The sequence below is a fragment of the Ascidiella aspersa genome, chromosome 1, assembly GCF_963924565.1.
Source record: "Ascidiella aspersa chromosome 1, kaAscAspe10.2, whole genome shotgun sequence".
NCBI classification, from domain to species: Eukaryota; Metazoa; Chordata; class Ascidiacea; order Phlebobranchia; family Ascidiidae; genus Ascidiella; species Ascidiella aspersa.
Window position 1 is genome coordinate 35731020 of NC_139447.1, and position 22400 is coordinate 35753419.

The window sequence follows — 22400 nt, forward strand, 5'->3', positions numbered from 1 at the left end:
TGAAAAAACATCTGAAATAAAAAAAATAACAGCCTTTTTACACAACCAACGATTTAGGGAGACTGCAAACTTACAAAAATCCATATATCCAGAAGGATAGGGATATTTGGGCCTTAATTCTGAGCCGTGGTTGCTCAACAAAAAACTGAAAAAGTGTTTGAAATAGCATATATATGTCTTGAAAAAGTTGAAAGTTTCGGCATCTGCAAGCTGTGCCTAAAACCGCTTTGTTTTAATTTTAAAGCAGGGCCACAGATTAATAAGACATAACAGGACAAAGCAAGTTCCGCACTTAGCACAGCGGCAGAAGTTTGGCTGGCATTCACAGCGCTAAAAAGCCAAAAAACGTGGGCGCAGACGTAGCTTTGCTTTGTGCAGAGATGTCCGACATTTGCCATTTTCTACTTTAAATTGCTGTTGTTAACCTACTATGTTTTGAGAAATTTATCTTTAGAAGTAGTATTGCCGCTTAGAAAAGAAAACCATGGCTATGATATACATTGGTAATAGTTTAGTTACCTCAAGTGGTTAACCGAATATTACTTGATAAATTTGTGTTTTAAGATAAATATCGCTAGTTGGGTTGCAAATCATGTCTGAAATTCCGATATTACTTTGGTATCGGATTGGCACAGGTATACAACCCTAGTATCGGACAAATACCGATACTAGCACTTGGCAGCGGATATCAGGTCCGCTCAGATATATAATCGGACATCCCTGTGGCGTATGGGTAAAGCAGGGGTTCTTAAACTGGGGTTTAGGGACCCCTTGGGGGTATGTGACAAGTTTAAGGGGGTCCATGAAGGCTTAATTCAAATATTAGTGTATATTTGAAAAGTAATCAAATTTTCAAAGAAAAGTGTTTAATAAAAAATAAAATGTTTTTGCACTCTATGCATTTAGACTCTATTTCACATTTTTTATACCGGAAACAGCAGATTTCTGAAGTCTATTTACATTGTGACGTAAATTTATGACGTCATCTTTTAAAATTCTAGCATACCCTTGTCCATGCGAAGCAAAATTTTTTTAAGGGTTCCGCGGTAAAAAAAGTTTAGGAACCCCCTCATCAGATAAAGCAAGCGAGCGAGCGAAGAACTTTTCCTAACCTGTGAATCTGTCGAGAACTTGTAGTTGGGAAGTACGGCGCGGGTTTGAATCGGCGGCACGTCGTGTTGTTCCACGAGAAACGGGCCATGGTCGATGGGTTTGGGAGCGTACGAGACCACCTTTTGCTGGTCCAGGCTTAGGTTCTGCGGTGCAGTCGGCTGTAGCCTGGTGCTGGTTTCGCGCGCGCTGTCAAGTTTGTTGCCGTTGAAGATGCTCAGGATATCGTCGATTTTATGAAGGTCGGCGACTTTGTGGATCTTGTTCAAGTTGTTGTCGATGTTGTCGATTTGGTTGATCTCGAAATTGTTGTTGTTGTTGTTATTATTATTTCTGTGGTTGTTATTGTTGTTGTTGTTGTTGTTTCTGTGGTTGTTTTTGTCGTTTTTTCGAGGGTTGGAAACGTCGAAGACGACGAGCGGGTTTTGGAAGCTGAGAATCTGAGAAGCGCCTGAAAAAGGTCGCAAAAGTATTGTTTCAAAAGGGCCAAAGAAAACGTTGCCTGTTAAGTTCGCATATGCTTTCTGTCCTGCAAAATTTGTTTAAACAAACCAAAGGCAATCGACTCTCAACAAACACACTTTGATTTTCCCTAAAATTCGCGTGCAATCATTTTTGCCTTTTTTGGAAGTACTTTGTCCATGCGATTACGGCAAATTTAATCATGGCCAAGTATTGCGCTGTTTTTCCTAGTTTTCCGAATCTTTAAAAAATGGTTTGCACAGGCCACATTGAAAAACTACATCTATAACAGCACTTTAGTGGATATTCATACTTAATTATCAACATGAGTTTGTCCTGTAAACTAGACAACATTGAGTCCATGTGTCAACGTAAAGCGTAATTATAGAATTTTGTTTTTTTTTAGCTGTTTTCTCAAAACTTCTCCATAACAAACAAACAAACTAAACAAACGTTAGGCCCTATAGTCAATATACACCTTAACTTACCGTCAGTATCTTCAGTAATAAAAACAAGGGCGCTGGCGCTCGTGGGTCCAGCAAGGCAAGTGTAGTTGCCAGAGTCCGACTCGCCAGCCTTTAGAATGCGTACTGCCCGGTCGGACTTTCGCAGCAGTCTGCGTCTGGACAAGGTCATGGGTCGGCCCTCGTACAACCACTCGATAGTACCGTGTCTGAACCTGTGTGTGTGTATTGGTATTAGGAATGTATAGGAAAGTAAAAAAACGCCTGTTTTTTAAATTACGTTAGATAATGTATGCACTGGTTTACACCAGGGCTGCGGAGTCGTAGTCGGACTCGGGACTCGACCGAGTCGTTTTTTTTTGCAGGAATCGAACTCAGGACTTAAGTAAGACTACGTAAGAGTCCCGAGTCCGACGAGCAGTATTAAATTCAATAGCAATGCGCCGACAATCTGCTAAGGTTGGAATGCTATATGTTTTGCAGGAACGAATTTCGGGCGGATGAGATATTATATGGCATCCCTATGAGTGGATTGCTGTATATCCACCATACTTTAGTTATGTAAATGAGTGGGATATTTTCAAAAGGTTTAAACGGAGTGCTCAAACTTTTTAAGCTTGCTGCACACTAAAAAAATCTTAAATATTTCGTGGCACACTTTTAACAAAGAAACGAGAGCTTTCACCTGTTCACTTTGCAGCGAATAACGACTGTCGTGTTTGGGAAAACGAAGGCTTGCGCTCCAACGTCGACCCTCACCACCGGCTGGTAATCAGTCTGGATGAAGGGAATCTTCGTTTTCACGATCACAGGGGTTCGAGTTCTTCCAGCGAAAAGACCGGACGGCCGCCGTATCGGTGACGAAATTCGGCGGTTTGATGAAGCTGACGAAAAAAAATCGAAGTTTTCTCGAGCCGAACAAAGAAGGAAATATCGCTACAGACTTAAAACGTGTTTTCCGACGTTTTTCTTTGCGGTTGATAACGTGCGGGTGAAATATGCCATGTTTTTCGTCTACTTAACACAAATCGTTATTTGTCGCAGTCTAGGGCTCTTGTTATTAGATTAAGTATTCACAATTTGCATAGATTTCAGTAAATATTTACCAGGTCGTGTCAAGAATGATTTTATCAACTGATTGAGGTCGAAAGTGCTTTTGGACAGATGTTAAAGTTTTAAATAATAAAAAAACAGTTGTGTCATATTCGTTTACCGATGATATACTTTTGAATCGTAATGTGGAGAAATTTCGCTATTACCACACAAAACCAGGTTTAATTACTCCCATATTAGCAGCCAACACAAATTGTTTAATTTTTTGGATCTAAAATCACCTAATAAAGACGTCATTTATCGAAATGGAAGAAAGAGTCGAAAAAGATAAATGACTGGCTTTAATTAAGACAGGAGTCGAAATAATATTGCTGAAAGCACTGAGCTTGTATACAAGTCGTCAGTTTTCGCAAAAAAAACTAGTCGCAGCTATTTGGCAAGGTGAAACCATATGTTTTTTTTTTCGATACTGATAACAGATGTTTTAGAAAAAGTATCGTGACACGACCTGATGCCAAATAACATCATCACTACGCTCAAACAAAAAAAAGATAAAATTGAAAGGTTCAAACGTAGTTTTTTTAGCTTGGTACGCCGAATTTGCTTAAAGTTAGGATGCTTGGTTACTATTACAAAAGGTGATGGTAATCCAATTACGGTTAAATTCGACTCACGGCATTATCCAATTGACGTCATTACTATGTTCAAACAAAAGAACAAAAAAAAGGTTGGTTCGCCGTTTTGCTTAAAGTGAGGATTCCTATTTACTTTGAAAAAGTTGATGTTAATCCAAATAAGGAATAAATTCCACTCACGGCATCGTGGCAGTTTACATCGTTTTCGGCCGACTGGGCGACGGAGTGCCCGGCACGCCATCTTGTTGACACGCTCCGGTCTTGATTTGCCTGGCCTCTGCATAATGCACGACACAACACGACGCATAAACTCCCGGCCGCACCTCTTCTTGCACTGCAACGTGTAATGAATTGTCTCGAGTCAATGACTTGACTTGATTGCACTTGAATCACAGTGTTAAATGAATTGGCTTGACTCAAGTCTCTTTTGACAAACCCGCCCGCACCTCTTCTTGCACCGCAATGTGTATTGTAATGACTTGAGTCAACGACTTGAATTACTGTTTTTTTTAATGATATAATTTGACTTACGAATGATGCAATTTTGACCATTTTTTGAATGATGTGATTTGACAAAGAATGATGTGATTTTGACCATTTTTCGACGGAGTGACTACATTTGTTGTTTTCAAGATATACAGGCCAATTTTTTAACTTAAACTTAAGTATTTTAAAACAAAGTGCGTATATGCACTTGTTTTTAAGTTTAAAGTTGAAATAATAATAAACGTTGCGATTTTTTGTCAGGTAACGCCTATTCCCCGCTAAGCAACCTACACTACATAAACGCCAATGTAAGAACAATGCAGGTTTACATTACATAAAGTCATTCGGCTTAAGGGTGTTAAGGTAAACACTTAGTGTTGCGAACGCCGCCAAACCAGGGCCAGGTGATTGCCAGCCGGCTTTTGCAGCAGCTGCGCAAACAAATAAAGTGTTTACACGAGCGAACCTTCGAAGCAGATCGATTTGCAAACAAAGCCTTCAGGTTAAGCGCAATTTCAACTCTAAGTCCACAACCTTAAACTGATCGACGCCGGAAAAAAACGGTCTCAGAACCGGGGAGCATCACGCCGCTGACTTCAGTGACGTAACCATTAGCCGGCGTTTCAAAGTCGCGGTCGGGTGGTGTGCGGGTGATGAGGGGGGTAACGAGCCTTAATTGCCAATCGATCGCCCTTGGGGCAAACAAAGCCGGCCATAATCGACGGGCGCACGATCGGTTACACATTAAACTGATCTTGAGACGGAGAGCAAGCACACAGCGATAAAGATTGGTGGCTTTTTCTGGGAAATTATACACAGCTCGCAGTTGGCAAACGCCACAGTCACAACAGGTGTGCTGTTGCCCTTTCTTTCCGAGGCTTGTTTCGTTAGGAAGCCGAACGCTGACAGTTTATGTGGTCGCGGCAATCAAGGTAATGTTTGCTTATGCGGTTTTACTGATTCCTACAAGTGCGGTGGGTTGGGGGTGTGGGTTGGGGGTGTGGGTCGTTTATGCCCCCTGGGAGCTACCCGTGCGGTGTACAGGTCATAAAGAGACGTTCGCACCAATTGCACCTTTTATCGCCGGAAATTTGAACAGAAACCTGTCTGTTGAGATGGATTTAAATAATACGGCTATTCCTTTTGACCAAGCGATTCTCAACTTGGGCAAAACGTGTATTCATTGATAGGCCAGAAGCTTTTTAGGAACGTAAGAGTAATATTATAATATACAATTTCTTTGCCGCATTAAAGCGACCTATATAATTTACAGTATGCGACTAGCGGGGGAAGTTTTAACTTTTAACTTCAATTAACGTGAGGAAATTTGAGAAAATATTTTTCAAACTAGGATGCGCGCAGCGGAATTTAAAAGCCACTAGGCGTATGCGGCTGAAAACGGTTGAGAACCTCTGTTTTATCTATTGTTACCTCCTGGGCTTAACTCATGGTAGAACGTATCATAAAGGGTTGCAGTTGAAAACTAGTGAATCTGATGCGATACTGAAGTCTTCAGTATACAATAATTTATTGATAACAAGGTTTATACGTCATTGCCAAACACTTACAAGTAACTCATAAAATGATTTGCTACAGCGACAAGGTAGTAACACCAACTGCCGTAAGGACAACTACAATGATAAGGCACCATGTGCTAAGTTTGACCGTTTGACCGCAAGTAATAGAATACTTATACATTTAAATAGGTCAAAAGCATTTACATCAAAATGCGCTCAAGCAGCAAACTCACTGTTAAACTTAATAGGAATAATACCTTTTTATAACGTGTGTTGTATAAAAATCGTTCCAGGAAATTTGGTTTTGATCTTTAGTCGTTAAAAAGTGAACGTTCGTCAGAGGCATATATCAACAATCGTGCGAAACATTGTTCCATAATTTAACAATCCGTCTCCAACAAAATAACGGTTGAAACACGTCAGCGCTCCGCAATATCACTCAAAAGGTTATCTTCCTTTTATCGAGAAAGTCCTGATTCACACGACAAATAAACTTTGAAATATCAAGACAAACAGCCTGGACTCTTTTTTCAACAGTTTGTTTGCGTTTCTCGCTGATTTATTTTCACGCCGATTTCGTTCGGATTCAAGCGCAAATATTGCGACGTCGTGGCCATTCTTTCAAGCTTATAGTTGATGACCGATGCGGTATCGCTGTATACACGCTTAGAGAATAAATGTTGGCTCGTTAATCGTCGCGGTTTTGATCGTTTGCTACTGGCAAGGCTTTTCCTCTTACTCGACACAAAGCCTCATCTGTGCCCTTTTTTGACTGGACAATGTTTTATATTGTAATCAACATAAAGGTAGCTTCAGAGCTTTGTTCTCGTCAAGCGACGATTTACGTCAATTGCCTGCACCAAGCAAACAGGACTATGGCGTACATTCCCTCTCAAACCAAGGTTGTCCGGGGTAAACTCGAAAGTAGATTGATTGGCACACAGTTCGTGACCGCCTGGGGTTGAAGTACCTTTATACACACACCGGAAGAGTTGAACAAAATTTTTGTTCTGTCTGAAATGCAGATAAGCGTTGCATACAGCGTAGAACTGTCGAGTTAGCGCCCCCTAGTGGCTATTGGACCTCAGAAGGTTCGGATCATGAAAGGTTTACCGGAAAATTCGATTTCCTGCTTTTTCAGACGATTATCATGGAAATGTGGAATAATTGGTATACAACAAAGTTTGTTTTATTAACAAAGTTGTTTTCAAAGCAGAAAATCACCGATCACCGCATTCACTTATCCTATTGTTAAGAAAAGTTGTGTCGGTCGCTTCGAAAGTCGCATAAAAAACACGAAACGATTTGGAATATGTTTTAAACCTTTTGGCCACTAAATACTTTATGCTTTACCATTAGTGTTGAGTAGCAACAATCTTTGTTGTGGAATACTATAATATTTAATGGTGAAAATAACGGCCCAAATAGACATAAAAAGTGACATGCTTTATTATTCAAACGTTTCGGCAAATACTCATGCCATCATCAGTGATATGAAGGCCACATCAGATATCACTGAAGATGGCATGAGTATTTGCCGAAACGTTTGAATAACAAAGCATGTCGCTTTTTATGTCTATTTGGGCCGTTATTTTCACCATTAAACTTATGAACAGATCCGTATATAGTGTTCCAAAGTATAATCTTTGTTTGTGGAGTACCGATGCTGTACCACCCGAAGTATAGGCTTGTTTGGATGAGCATAAAATTGATATTTCGGGCTGTACAGCAACAGACACACGCAATTGTACTACACAAGAAATACTTTTATTGCACAACATGTATTGTACATTCAAAATGGTAAGATTGGATAGTTACTTTATAAAAAAATGCTTGAGTGTTAAACGCCCATGGTGTGCTAAACGAGTGATTTTTGAACCGGTGTTTTGTGGAACATTAGTGAAATTATTGGGTTTCTTGCGGAACACGTGACCAACCTTTGGGGGCCACTAGTGTCCCGCGGAACTCCGGATTGAACATCACTGCTACATAGTTACTTAAATACCTACGCAGCTATACGCGCTAGGATTAAGAGTCGCGTGGCCCAGTCATATTTGCAAATTGGGCCAAACCACAACTGAAGGCGGCGCACAGCTGTCGGCATGGAAAGCGACCAAAGGACCCAGATGTGGAATGCGGCCAAGCTCAATTGTGTGGGGCAAGGTAGCGCGCTTTCTCGTGCAATACCTGCGGGACGCTACCCCAGACTTAGCAATTAGTTCGCCGGAAATCGACGCTCGCATGTGGCTGGCGGCCCGGTGACTGACAGGCTTACGTTGTGTAAGCGTGAAGTATGTGCTCTGGTATGACAGCGTCGCTACGGCTCAACTCTATTGAAAAATCGACCCACGCATACTTTTGCTAACTGCTGTCTGAGGGTAGACCAGCTACAAAATGTGTAATTTTGTACATTTAACTGTGCATTCGTAGCACAACCGTACGTGTTTTTATTAATTAACCTGTTTTATAATAAAAGTGGAATATCGTTGGTCATATACTTAAATGTGATAAGGCCAAAGCCGAAGCAGCAATATGCATTCCTACTTGTAAAGGCAATAATGCACATTCCTGCTTCGGATTTGGCCTTTTTATCACATTTAAGTATATGACGATATTCCACTTTTTATTAAAAAACAGCTTAATTGGTATTTAAGCAACTTATTTTTTCGGACTTGGGCATAGGCTGACCTTAGATGCCGTGAAAAAATGTTTTAACATTTTCCCCACAATTACGTAATAACGCATAGTTTTGGTTTGATGCCTTTCACATAACAGGAAAAAATTCTGACAAACAGTCACGGGACCATTTGCGGCTACAAACTAAATTTTTAAAAGCAGAGCCGAAATCGAAACTCAAAAAGAACGAAATGATTTGAAAGTTTCTCACGGTTATTTTGGTTGAGAGATACCGGACAGAAAAAATCTGATAAGATGGGCAGAGTTTCAAACTCTTTTTGGAAAAGAAACTTGAAGTTGAAATATCAAACCGAAAATAACACCGATATTCTCTCAACCCAAAGCTAAATCGAAATAATTTGCGAAAATATTATTTTTAGAAATTTCGCGAAAAACGTCATTTTCCGAGTGTTTCAATATAGGCCCAAATTGAAATAACTCACAGATAAAGATTACAGACTTTCTCCTGCAAAGCATTGGATGGAAATAGCTTGCGGAAAACGTAATTGCTATTAATTCGCGAAAATGTCAGTTTTCCGAAAAGGGCCGAATTTTCACATAGAAAAAATCGAATTTCTCCCTAACCCAACATTAAATAGCCGACAATGACGTCAATAAAGAGATAGCAATTCCTTAAGGGCCGGACCCCCGGCTGTCCTACAGCATTGACCTTTACACGAAACCCCACGTAGCGGGTGCGGGACAATGGTGACCTTGTGACGTAATAATTGCCGACGGTGTCGTATTGTCACCGCGAGGGCCAACGCGTCGCGAAACGACCGAAACGCGGCCTCAGGTTTTTCCGAGCCTCGAGTCTTTACGGGAGCCCCCAATAACCATTTTTACGGGTGTTTGCTTTCGCCTGACCTGTTTATCGCCTAGGCCGGGGGATTGTCTCTCTGTGGTCGTGAATAGCAAATCGATGGACCCCCCTGACAGGGCTCGTAATATTGCCTTTGTTGTAAAGTTGCGGTTTAGGGCTTCGAGGGATTACGTAATGCGTTGAGATTACGTAATGCGGATGACGTGTTTCGTGGCAGCAACTTGAAGACGTAACGCTATTGGGGAAGGTGTATTGAAACTTGTTGTCTTATGCAGGTTTAGCCAACTTATGTTTGATTGCAATCGACTGAAATATTTTTAGATACTCTCGATCAACTGGTTTGATGAAAAGTCACAAGAACACTTATTAAACACTTAGAGCGTTAATTGCAATTCAAGTCAGCGATGGTTAATTTATTACAACAAATAACGCTTCATAAGGCTTGTCCAGACAACAATTGGTCATTTTAATGTTTCGCTTGTGTGCACTTATAGTTTACTTAAAATCTAAAATAACGGCTAATACTCGAAAAAGGGTTAAGAAAAAGTTAAAAATTAGATGACTCTGTAGAATAGCACTGGTTTAGAAATCTGTTACACAGCTGTACTTTTGATAAATCAAAATTTTTTTGCGACAATTGCCCTAAAAATTTAGAAGGTAACCTTTTTGAAAGATTAGACCGACACCGTAAATCGTTTTTGACAGTTTTGGAACAAGACAACACGAAACCCTGACCAAGTGGGAAGCAAACATACCTGAAAACTAAAAAAGGGTCACACATACCGGCTGCCACTTTCTCGTAACGTAGCGTGGCCTGCATTTTCTGGTCATAAGACATCGACGACGGCGGACGGGCGGCTTTTTGCTGCAGTATTCGCGAGATACGGCCTCAACCCGACCGGTTCCCAGCATACGTTGGCAGGTCAGGGTGCGATTTTGATAGCCACAAGGTCCGTCGCACTGGTAGGCAAAAAGGAAAAACTTTGTAGGGCGTGAAAAATAAAGGGGTTTTAGATATGGAATTCTAAAAAAATAGGATCAGAACCAATGCAGGTAAAATGCTAACACTGGAGTCCTGTAGTTACTGACCCGCTTTCAAATAATTTATTCTTTCAGTGCGAACTTAACAGCCTTTGTCATCTTGTATTTTTTAGTTGAATTATTGCTTATAATCGGATGAGTTTACCAATTTTAATGGTTTAATCGTTTTATTCTTTTATTACGGGTTTGACTTGGAGATGACTTGCTCTTTAATGACTTGACTGCTGAAACGTGACTTGGGCAACTGACGACTTGGGCTGGGACTTGCTCTATTTTAGAAAGACTTGACTTGGACTTAAGTTATTTTACAAATGACTTGACTGGGATCAAACTTATTTCAAAAAGACTGTTGCACATAATTAAAATGGTCTCACCTCTTCCCAGGGTGAGGCTACCCATTCGGGCTCGCATGGGACTTGGGGGCACACATTGGTCGACGGGGGCTTGGGCAGGGGGCACATCATCTTGGGCATAATCTCCCATGGTTCGCTCTCCAAGTCGTCCGAGTCCAGGTTCTCCGGCTTTTTCCTGCACACCACGCTTCTCTCCTGGACTCCTCTTCCGCATGTGACGCTGCAATCTCCCCACGCTCCCAGCACCCACCTAGCGGAAAGAAGAAAAATGAGAGGAGTTATGTTTCTATGTTGTCGCGGGTTGGAGGCTTGTGGATTTTAAGGCTTATATGTGCAGTGTAAGTATTGTTGGCAAAAACAACGGCATATATATGTAGAATGAAGTGTCAAATTGACTGGGGAATTTGTTATATTGAATCAAAAAAATAGAGGCATCCCTATATGTGTTTAAATGAGGTTTTACATTCTGTGAGGAATGTGTTGTTTATCAAAGCAATCGAGCGTATAATTGCAAATACCATTACTAGAGCTTTGCCCTGATAAATCTCGCGCTGCCCATTTGGGCGCAAATTACTTCCGCCCCATTTCGGAAGCGCAATCCAAACTAAAAAAAGAAAGGATTAAAACAAAGAGGTACATCGATACCAAAAAAAGCGGTTCAGCTTCCTTGCTGATAAATCTCTTTCAGTCGATTTGGGCGCAAATACTTCCATCCCATTACGGAAGCGCAATACAAACGAGGAAGCGAAAGGATTAAAAAGAAAAACGGTATAAGCACGATAACTACAAAAATGAGGTTTAGGGTTTTCTTGTTTATGAATTCGTTTTGTTTTTGGGGTGTTCGTGGTAAAGTTTGGCAAAATGCAAATTGGAATCGCGCCTCAGCTTTGCAAAAGCAATAAGTTAATGGGGAGGCTGTTTTTTTTCGGAGGCATTTTAAACCTTGTTTTGTCGCCGCCTCCGCTCGACTCGTTCGTCAACCACAAAATTTCAATAGGTCGAATTTGGAGGCGGCGCTAAGCGTGGAACGGGATTACGAAAATTAACCGTTGGGCGCGCGTTAATTGGCAATGAGCGACGGTTCGTTAAACGCCCGAGGCAGGAAAACAGTCCTAATTACAACTGAGGGTTCAGAACAGCGGCGGGGTGAAGTGGAAATTAGGTTATTCGTCGAAAAGCTTGTCCCTTAGTCAGGGCCTTAATGATCCTGTAGGCCTAAGGCTGTTTACTACAGAAGGGCCTAATTAAACAGCCTAAATGAAACGATGTATTTATCTACTCACACACAAGCCACATATTGACTCGACTTTTTCATTGATTATCAAGAAAAAACTGTGCTGTATACTGTAACTGGATTTGTATCACTATCAGCCTTGTAAAAACCTTTAAAAAATTAGGGACGAATTTTTCCAGGGCCCAAGGCGTATAGCCTTAGTAGCCCAATGCCAAACACTGCGATGCTTGTCCTCGCTCAGAATTTCTTGCACTCGAAAAAGCAAACTGGCAAAAACAATGCCGGCGCTTATCTCCGCGCGAGCACAAAGCAAACTTTAAAGAGACGCGACAATAAACAAGGACTCGAAAGAATGCGGCTCCCGATGCGAAAATGCGCGGAATGCGGCGGCGAAAACAAGGGCCCCGTACATCAGGTCGAAAATCTGCCGGAAAAAAGCAAACAAAGTCCCGCGGGAGGCCGAAACGACGACCCTTCGATGAGTGGTAATTAGGAAGCCGTCGCCACCGCTGTGGGGTCTAACTACAAAGGGGGCCCATTGTCGTTTCACCATTGTTCCCCGGGCGCTAGGTCCCCGCCCCCAACTTGCGCTACCGTGGCTGGCATTAATCTGGGCACGTCGGAATGTCGCGCGTTTTGAGGGGTTTGCGTTCGCGATGAAAAGCAAAGACCACCGTCGTGCTACTGTCGAAGACCTCCCACTCCCAAACAATCAGATTCTTGTGGAAAAAAAGTATTTGGCGGCCCTGGAAATTAAGCTTGAAGTATCACGGCAATAGTAACTGTCAAATAACTGAAATACAGCGTCTTCACATAATAAGTCCTGTTTCATAGAACAATGAAAGCAAATTTTTGTTTTGTTTTTACATTAATTTGTAATTTCCCCATCGCCTTCCTCCTTTAAACAGGTAAAACGTAAGAATGTAAACCTTTGTTTTACTGCTGCTCTGTTTTTCGACTGACGCATGAAAAGAATTCCCTTGGCAGACGTTCAAAGTCCCCGGTGGTTTTGCCCCACGTATCGGTCAGGAAACCGCATCTGAGGGGTCACGCGGGGTAAATTTGGGGCCGTCTGGGGCGTGTTTTTACAGTGCGTCAGACGGCATCAAAGATATCAGCTCGGTCGAGAGATAATTTGGGGGAAAATCTTTGATCGTTTTGTTTAGGAGTGCGCGAAATTACACTTTAAGTTGGGTAAATCGACTAGTCATGTTTATGGGGTTTTCAAAGGGTGGCAGACTGGCAGTGTGTCATTCAAAACTAATTTAAACTAAGGTAGCGTGTCATTTGAACTTCAATGAAGTGGCGATTACACTAACTCTATTTTTTAGGCTGTAAGGGATTTCGATATGACTGGCAGCCCAGTCAAGTCGCTTGAAGAAATAGAAAACCAAGTCCCGGAACAAGTGTAAAAATTATCCAAGTTTAGTCGTAGTCCAAGTCATTGACATCGCAAGTCCAAGTCAAATTAAAATTAGTGTGCATACAGCAGAGCACTGTTCTGTGTCACTCTCTACCCAAAGGGATGCTTGGTTAACCAAGAAACACGAGCAAAAAACAACGGCTTTACGAGGTGCCTTGCATTGAGCGTGCGGGCAAATCTTGATGTATGAGTTGCAGTAGGCGGTAAGAGCGCGTCCGCTAACACGGATAACAAGGCTAATCCTGACATCTGTCAACAACGGAAGGCCACGCAATAAACAAGCGCTGCAGTCCGGACCACAAGCATCCTTCACCGGGCCGATTTCGGGCGCCATTGCGGGAAAGCGGAAACCCCTTTATGACCGAGTATGATTGTAATCCGTAGGTAACCGGGCTGGGGCTAATCCTTTGTTGATTTTGCTCATAACCGCTTTGCTCGATGGAGCGAAGCTGTTCAGACGGTTCGCTTTACGCCTAGTTGAATGGCAAACATGGATGACTGGGAGCTGTAATTTCGGTTTCTCTCACAACACGGAAGCACCACATCTGAGCACCAACAAAGTGAGAGAGGGGGACGAACCAAGAATAGGCTTTTTGTTGACTGGGTTTAACAACAAACTCTATAGGTGAAAGTTAAGCCCGCCAATGCCTTATAAGCCTTTGCAAATTTGCTATGCCTTATATTTAAATCTTTGCACACAGTCCATTGACCATAGACTTTGTTTTTCCTGTAACTCAAAATTGCAAATAATATACGCTTTAAGTCGACTGATAAGTTGCCAAAAATGCAACCAGCGGAGCTAACTCTTGTGTATACAGCAAACTAAGATAAAACATCCTTTGGCGTGGGTAGTTTGCAGGCAAATTGTTAGAACAAACATTATTAGTTTATTAACTTCAACCCAATACGTTTTGGTAGCAAGAAAATTGCAAAACAAACATTGCTGAAAAAGCGTTGAACGCCGTCATATATTAGCGCGAGTGAAACACGATGGTTGTTTCTTAGGTTGATCACGCAATGTTCTTTATGCGTACCCAAAGTACAGCCAAGAAATGAAAAACCTTAGATTTGACCCCTGGCCCGAAAACGGAAAGAACCAACTCGCGAATGGAACCAATGACGGATGGAACACTTGACGCACCCAGGAATATAATCAAGGCCTTGTTATCCACACTTTAACTTGCTTCGGGCCATTGGTCTTGCTGTTGATCTGTCTGCGCCCCTATTCCACAATACGTCTACATTGATTTGACTGCTCCTGTTGCAACCTAACTCTTTTGACGAGCGAAAACAGCACAATATATTGATGGAATGGTCTTTACATTAGCGAAATGTCCTCGTCAAGTACGCATATCAACCTTATTTTACTTTCTGGCGGCGAAATCGCTTGTTACCTATTGTGTTTCAACAAAATCTCAGCCCTCGCCCGACAGTCGACAGTAAATCACCTCCTGAGCCGAAAATTGAATTCGATAAAATTAGCCCTAGGCTTCCTAAAACGTCCAAGAGCGGTGCCCAATCGCAAGCAACTGGCCATCAATCGCACTTGACCGCTCGACAGGGGTCATAGGTCGGCCGGCCGGGGTTTTGTTGACGTAACAGATCACACTGTTGCCTAAACAAACACGTTTATCGTCTGCCAGCGTGAGGCTCGGGTGACAAGGAGGCATGGTCGGCTGACGAGCTGCGCCCGCTTGGAGCGCCAAAGAGCGGCGAAACTTGCCGAAAATCTGCGAAAAAGTCGCGAAGTGTTTCAAGATAAATTCAGGCTGATATTCCTGCGTAAATTTGGTATCGGATCGGCACCGATACCATCCTAGTATCGGTTCAATGCAACCGCTTGAAATCGGGTATCGGCTCCGATCCCACATTAATCGGTCATACCTGATATGTAAATAAGTTTGACAATCTTTTTGAAATGCCCCCAGCTCCGTGCCTGTCGTAACCCGACAATCAGCAGGATCCAGCTGAACACCGTTGTCCGACAGCTATTAGCGGGTGGGTGAATTTTTTAAGAAAATGTGCTAAAAATGAATTGGAGTGTTAAAAATTCGACGACGGAAACCAATCTACCAGAAACACCCAAAATCTTTGTGTTGTGTTGTTTTTTTGCTGTAACTAAATTTGGTTGATTTTTGCTTAAAATTAACGACAATATTACCCAAAGATTTTGTTTCCACTAATGATCATTATTATTTTATACATTTCATAATATCTTTATTAAAGAGTTTTTTTGAGGGTAAGTAAATTTTCAGGAAGTGGTCATATTTAAAAAGCACGTTACTACATATGGTTGTCAAGATAAAGAGAAAGCTGGCCTAACAAGTTCTATTGAAGAAGCAATATTTGTTCCAAAAAAAAAAATAAAGCGTATACACAAACCAACCACAGATATACCAATTACAGCACAATCCCGAAAAAGAAAAGTGCGTAAGCGTAAATACCCCCAAACTTAAAAGGCACGAAAAAAGCACCGGACCCGCAAATCAGTAAGCCCTTAAACCGTTGTTGTTGTCCGTTTTACCGGTCGAGCATGTTCGTTAGTTCCGCCCCAGCGGAACACAAGCCGTTTACTCATTGGCCCACTCAGGCCGAAAGCCCTTGACCCCGCGCGGTCCCTTTGTTCACGTCATGTTGTTGATGACGTCATCGCTTATGTGCAGGGCGTGCCGAGTGTCCGAAGAGGGGAGAAGCGAAATGGAGAGAAAGGTCGGAAATTGCGTCTACTACACCATCGTCCACTTTCGATAGATCAAGCGCTTTGAAATCGGACTCAGTGGATTTTTGAATGGGTTTACGCCCTAATGCGGTACTTTCCAAAGTTTAAAATCACCTACATGAAGGTGGTCTACGTTTTTTTCGTGTGTTGAAGCATACCTTTGAATGAAAACGGTGTTCTCTTCAGGGTAAGGCCGCAAAAACGGAAATTAAAAATATTTTTTCGTGCCATCCGCGTCATTTTATAAAATCAAGCAAAAATATTTGACAAGTTCAAGAAAGAAAATGTCGTAAATTACCACGAGTTTCTGTTATATGGACGTATTTCGCCGCTTTTTATAACTATTAAGTATAAAAATACACAATGATTTTTTAATTAAGGGTTTATCTTTTAATTTTAAGGTATTTTTTTTTAATTCAACTTAAAAATATGACCGCCACCACACATTATGCATGTCTGTTAACGGCGCGCGAAAAACAATTCGGGGGATCCAAAAAAGTCCGGTTAGCAGCTTAGAAATTACGAGAAACCGCAGTCACAAAACTCGGCCAAATTCGATTTCCCCGCAAACGACAACGAACAAAAAAAACGTTTCCTTTCAGCCGACACCAGCCTTTGCAAAACCCAAGGCTTATTTGCCTTCACTTGGCAGGGCAAACACGTTGGGCAGAACTTTGGCGACCGAACGATTGTCCTGTATGGGCAGCGGCGCGGCGGCCTTTATCTTTGCACAGTAGCCGATTGTCCAGTTAATCTGTCCATAACGCGGGCGCCTCTGCTGTTTGCATTGGCCGAAGCGAAATGGTGGACCAAGCAAGGGGCTGTCGTTTTTCGAGTGGTCTTTGACAAGGAAAAAGGCCCAGTACTATAGGCGGCTACACTGGCAAATTAGTCGCTGATGCGCGGTAAAACCGGTCCTTGCCTTTTCCATTGAGTTTAAGACGCAAAAATATCGTTTTTGTGTATTAATGGACATTGTGTGACATGTTTAAGTGAATTGGATAACTTGAAATAAAATATATAGCAAACAACGGTGCGTGATCTTTATTGTTGATTAGGCATTTTAAGAGGGAATGGATGTAAATAAATTTGAGTACGCCGCAATACAAAACAACCTATATGGTTTTGCATAACCATGATTTAGATATAAAAAACATTATTAAAATGGGTGATGTTTTCTGCCAGAAAAACGAAATTAAGGAATATTTTTTCATTCAAATGGGACCACTTTAAGCCTAAAGGTGCCATGGTTTAAGTGAGAAGCGTATTTTTGTCTAATAAGGTTTTTCGGCCCTTTATTAACCACCATTTACACATAACGTAACAAGTTTACCATGCTTACCAGGCGTGATAGCTGTCATAATCCCATGCGAACTCGTACATGTGTGTATTTTGCCCGGGAAAAGATAGACGCCAAAAACGGACAAACATTCCGAACCGACAGGGAAATGTATGAAGAGGTCAGGGCTAATAATACGAAACCGGGGAAAGATTAGTGGAGGAAAATTTAACCAATATGGTGGGTTTTGATTCCTAGGAAATGCGACTACCATTGGAACCAAATAAGGGACCGTTTTTGTCTAAGCGATAAAGCTCGGTATGAAGTGTTCGAGCTGTCGTGTAAATCATCCCACGAAACATTTTTAAAATCTCTCAGACCGGCGTTTTTTTCACGAGACCAGGAAATATTTGCCGCAAAAACAAGATACAACAATTTGGTGGGTTTCGGTTAAGCTAAATTAATTCAAAGTTAAACTTGGTACGAGGTGATATTCGTAAAATCGACACATTCGCCCGTTTAAAGTTTTCCATCGTATTCTCAGGGTTAAGGTTTAAGGCCTCGACGGAAATCCTTTCCAGCAAAAATTTCAAAATTTTCGCGGCCGAGTTTTGAAGCCGGCGTCGTTTCACGAGCTCGCGCACAACTCAGTTGCGAAATCGAAAACAAAATTCCGCGCGTTGTCGGTCGTAAAGCGGCGATTAGCCACGTGCGAGAAACGAGCGCTATTTGTTTTCACACGCCGAGGTGAAACCAGGCAGCGATCGATTGGCCTACAGCAGTAGTTCTCAACCGGGGTGCCGCGGCACTTCAGGAAGGGGCCATTTTTAACGCACAAGGTGGCCGAGAGATATATCAAAACCTATAAGATTCCAATTTAGCTTCTTGATACAATTTTTTGTGTACGATCAAAGTTCCAATAATTAAAAAGGTTTTTTTATCAAGCACAGTTAATGTGCTGTTTTAATCTCGTTTATTGTCACGTTACAGTTTAACCACTCTGCAAAATACAAGCAAGGGTGCCGCGAACTATTCATAGTTTCTATAGGGTGCCGCAAGCCAAAACGGCTGGGAAACACTTTCCTAACAGTAACCCGAGGCCGATTATGGGCAGGGCACTTTAAACAGCACCCGGCGTCCAAAAATCGCAAAGCGAAACTGTTTCGCGGGCGATTCTTTACCACCTGCAGGGCGCAAGAATCCATCATGCTGACTTAACGCTCGGCAGACTTCAAGGCAACCTTTCACATTGCGAGCCGCAATGTTTGTCGAGTTATACCGCGTTTGTCGTGCCGCAAAGCTAAGAAATCCCGCCAAATAATTTCCCCGCCTGTCCGCATGATTTCTGATCGCTGACATTAGCTTACGTACAGTATAAGCAAGCCTGGTTTTTGCCGTGTATTGATGTATTAAGCCAATTGAAAAAAAATTTTCCCTTGTTTTGCGTAAGTGACTAAACTTATTTCGATCCGTGATGAGTTGGGCTTGAAAAAAATAGACAAAATATAAAAATATTTTCGGAAATACTTTTTTTCACAACCAAGAGTACGAGGAATTAGCTTTGGGTATGACAATAATATCAAAGCCTTAATAATCAAAGTATAGTTGACGGTTGCAAACAATAAAGGATAAAAAGTAAACCTACGATCATGATTACCTCAGAAAATCTGTGTTGCACTACTTTGTTGGCGAAACAAACATTATGGTGACCATCATAGTCTTAGAAGTATTCTCAAAATACATAAAAGCCTTGATGTATATTTACAATTGACCACGCACACTAAAGAAAAAACGTAACTCAATATAATCATTATTGCCCTTGGAAAATTACCCCAACCATTGTCGCCCTAAGACTTAGCAAGTTCCAACCGAATGCATTGGCAAATCTATTAGATCGTTTACTCGAAAACGATAGCTAATGACGTCATTGTTTCGTTACAGATCACACGAAGCTTGCGATTTCGATTGCACATAGCACATAGGCTTTTATTTAGTTTTTGTCTGACCACTACAGTAGGCAGGGCTACAAAGCGAATATTTACTGAAGTACATTTTAAAATCTAAATGGTGATTTTCAACATTTTAAATCTTAATTGGCCCAATATTAACACAATGAAACTGCAAGCCCCTTCTATAAATGTATCTCATAAAATTAAAATAAGCCACGACAAAACAAATCAGGTTGTTGGTAACGATGAAGAACCAAACAGAAGACGAAGTCCTTATAACACAGCACTTATGTTATTTTTAGCACGTTCTAAAAAGGTGGACAATTTGGATTTTTCGCCAAATACGTATTATGATAAACTATCAAGCACAAAATCGGTTTCTAGCCCGAATTGGTCTGCACTAAAGGTTCGGGCCAAAAATTAAGTCGAAGCAGCATTCTTCAGCCGCGTTCGGTACGGCGCCAACAGTGACCAGGGTTGGGGGGTTTTGGGAGGGGCCAGGGACGCGTAGGCGCGACGTCTCAAACGGGGACAAACAGATTTTCGGCTCAGGGCCCGCTGGTGGCGCCTGGGGCGGAAAATTGGGGGAGGGGCGATCCCGTAAACAAACAAGATCAGCTGCAGGTGTGTCCAGCGCTGTTACTGAAACAAAATCGACAGCGGGAAAGGTAAGAGGGAAGGGTCGGTTTACGTTTCGCGGTTTAAAGGCGTAAGCCGGTAATGAGGTGCCAGAACTCGGCAGGGTTGCGTCATTTTTTTTGAAGTCCACCGAACGGACAACACTCGAGTTTTATTGTCGTAAGGTGCGATTTTTGTGGGAACTGTGAAACCGGTTCTTTTAGGTTCAATTTTGGGGTAAGCAGATTTTTCCAGAGTTGTACGTTTGTAAGACTTAACTTTGTGTTATAACGTTCATGAAAAACATCCATTAGGTATTGTTCCAAAAATACATCCGTTTTGAGGTATTATATCGGGTGGCACTCAGGACCGAATTAAGAATACTGTAGGCCCTATACTCACACACAAGGCACATTCATTCGTTTTTAAGCAAAAACTGTTCTGAATCTGTATCACTATCAGCCTTACGTCAATTTAACCTTAAAATTTTTTTTCCCAGGGCTTAAGGCTATAGCCTCAGTAGCCTAATGGTTAATCCGGCACTGGTGGCATTATAAAGCCACAAAGCCGTTTAAATACAAATTTTCGATTTTCCTCAAAGGCAGCAGTGCCGTGAAACCTCTAATGTTGTCACAATCACCGGCACCACAATCGAGCACGCATTAAACAGCAATAGGGGCGTGTACCCACGTCGAACGCCAAACGCCGCAAAATTCACGTCACAAGCAAACCGCGAAGGAGCAGCGCCCTTCGACCGCAAAGTTGTCAAAGTGGCCGCAAACCTGGCAGCTCCTTGTTGCCTTGTCGTGCCCAAAGCGCCCATAAGCAGCTTCAGCTGGGGCTAGTTGGTTTGGCGTGCGATTGACGCAAAACGCGGACTATAGGACAAGCAATCGTTTTTGGATCACTTTTGATGCTTCCTTACCTGTTTGGGATAGCGTCGGACGTTTCAGCGACGCGAAAGAGTAGGAGAAAGATGGAGAGGCGCACCAGAAAGACTAAAACGCCTGGGAAGGGAGCCTTTTTGCTCCGGCTCCTCTTTAGCGCAACTTCTCGACGCTTCTTGTCTCTTAGCGAGCCACGCTCGTCAAGGAAGCCTACGACTTCCGGCCGTTGGCGTTGTACTACGCCCGCTGGATCACTACAAAGGATACTACTACTGCTGCTTGTGACAAGTATTGTGCGGTTGCTGGGTGCGGGCGTCTTAGGCCGGTATTCGCACGGTTGCGATGAGAAGCGTTCATAACGCGGCCCAACGCATGACGCAGTGCCAGTGATGCCGCGTTCGGTAATGTCGTCACCACTGCCGCTGCGGTCTGAGCTTGCCCTGAGCTCCAAACCACATCTAGACCGGGTGTCTCGAGAGGCGACAAGACCGCAGCTATGATCGCGCGCCAAGTGTACGGCCTGAGGAATTGGCGCGGCGCTTTTCATCGAAATCTGACGTTGACGAATCGACGTTCGTCCGTGCATCGACCAAAGCCGGCCTTCCTTCATTTCCGCTTCATTAAATCGCCCGGCGGATATCTGACGTTGAGGGATCGGCTCCGAGTCGGGGCGGCGCCAAAGCTGAGCAGTGAACTTCAATCCAGCACCCTTGGACGAATCTCGGCGGGCGAGCGGCGGACGACAGCCGAGTCCGTTTCGAGTGCGCCCAAGATCACTTAAAAGCCCTTGACTTGGCGTTAGATTGCCGTCCGAGTGACGGCGGGTCCTGGTCTTACATGTGCCTGTTGATTTTGCCCTGATCCGCCTCTTAAAGCCACCACGCGAGTCTGGCCTGCTTTCGCGCCGTTGGCGGGCAATATCGCGTCGTTTTGCCGGGGCTTGCGTCGTCAGCGATGCCAAAAATGTAAGAAGCCGCTGGAGGTTTGGCTCGCTCGGAAGTGTACAGTGGTTTGGTGGTTCTTTAGTGTGCTGGGGTGGGGAGTACGGTGTTTTGACGTTTTCAGTATTGCTGCCGCAGCGGCATGCAGGCTGCGCGCCTGCTTCAAAGCCCATCTTTGCAATTTTGTGGAGCGTTTCTTGCTTTAAGCAGACTTGAACTCGCCCTATTGATTAACCATTGCATAAAATCAAAAAACGAATTCTGACGAAAGGTCAAACAGAGGTTTAAAAGGTTAAGGTTGCCACTCGGTGGTTGGCGCGAAATCAGTCTTGTTAATATCCAACCACAGAAAATAACATAACACCAACGAAATCTGCCAAAAGTAAGCCAAAATGTTTTACACAAAGATTTCTGACAAAAATTGCAGAAAGCTGCTAAAGCTATAAACCAGTCTAGATGTTATCTAATCGCTTGGCAACATTTAAAAAAAACACACTCATACGTTAATACATTACACATTTAAACACTTCCATATATATCGTGCTGGAAAAGTCAACATTCGGCCCCTATGGTCACTTAAGACGACAACCTTAAAAAAGCGCAAGGGGACACCCTAAAATGTTCAGCCCTCTTTGCAGCATGTCAAGCGTGCCAATGTACATAGCGAAAAACATCCTAAGGGGCTAAGGTTACGGTAGCAGTACGCCTATACTTGGAACTAAACCTCGCA

The 22400-nt window shown here is 42.7% G+C and overlaps 1 protein-coding gene across 1 annotated transcript in view; it reads right to left on the bottom strand.

Moving 5' to 3' along the window:
* The window catches only part of LOC146170279 (ADAMTS-like protein 1), a 71764-nt gene that overhangs the window by 11961 nt on the left and 37403 nt on the right, over positions 1 to 22400 (bottom strand). The window contains exons 2-7 of the mRNA XM_083388070.1: positions 10642 to 10870; positions 10010 to 10186; positions 3905 to 4058; positions 2722 to 2920; positions 2061 to 2251; positions 1113 to 1561 (exon numbers count right to left, since the gene is read on the bottom strand). Coding sequence (XP_083244196.1) covers positions 1113 to 1561; positions 2061 to 2251; positions 2722 to 2920; positions 3905 to 4058; positions 10010 to 10186; positions 10642 to 10870 — 1399 coding nt within the window. The remainder of the gene's footprint in view (positions 1 to 1112; positions 1562 to 2060; positions 2252 to 2721; positions 2921 to 3904; positions 4059 to 10009; positions 10187 to 10641; positions 10871 to 22400) is intronic.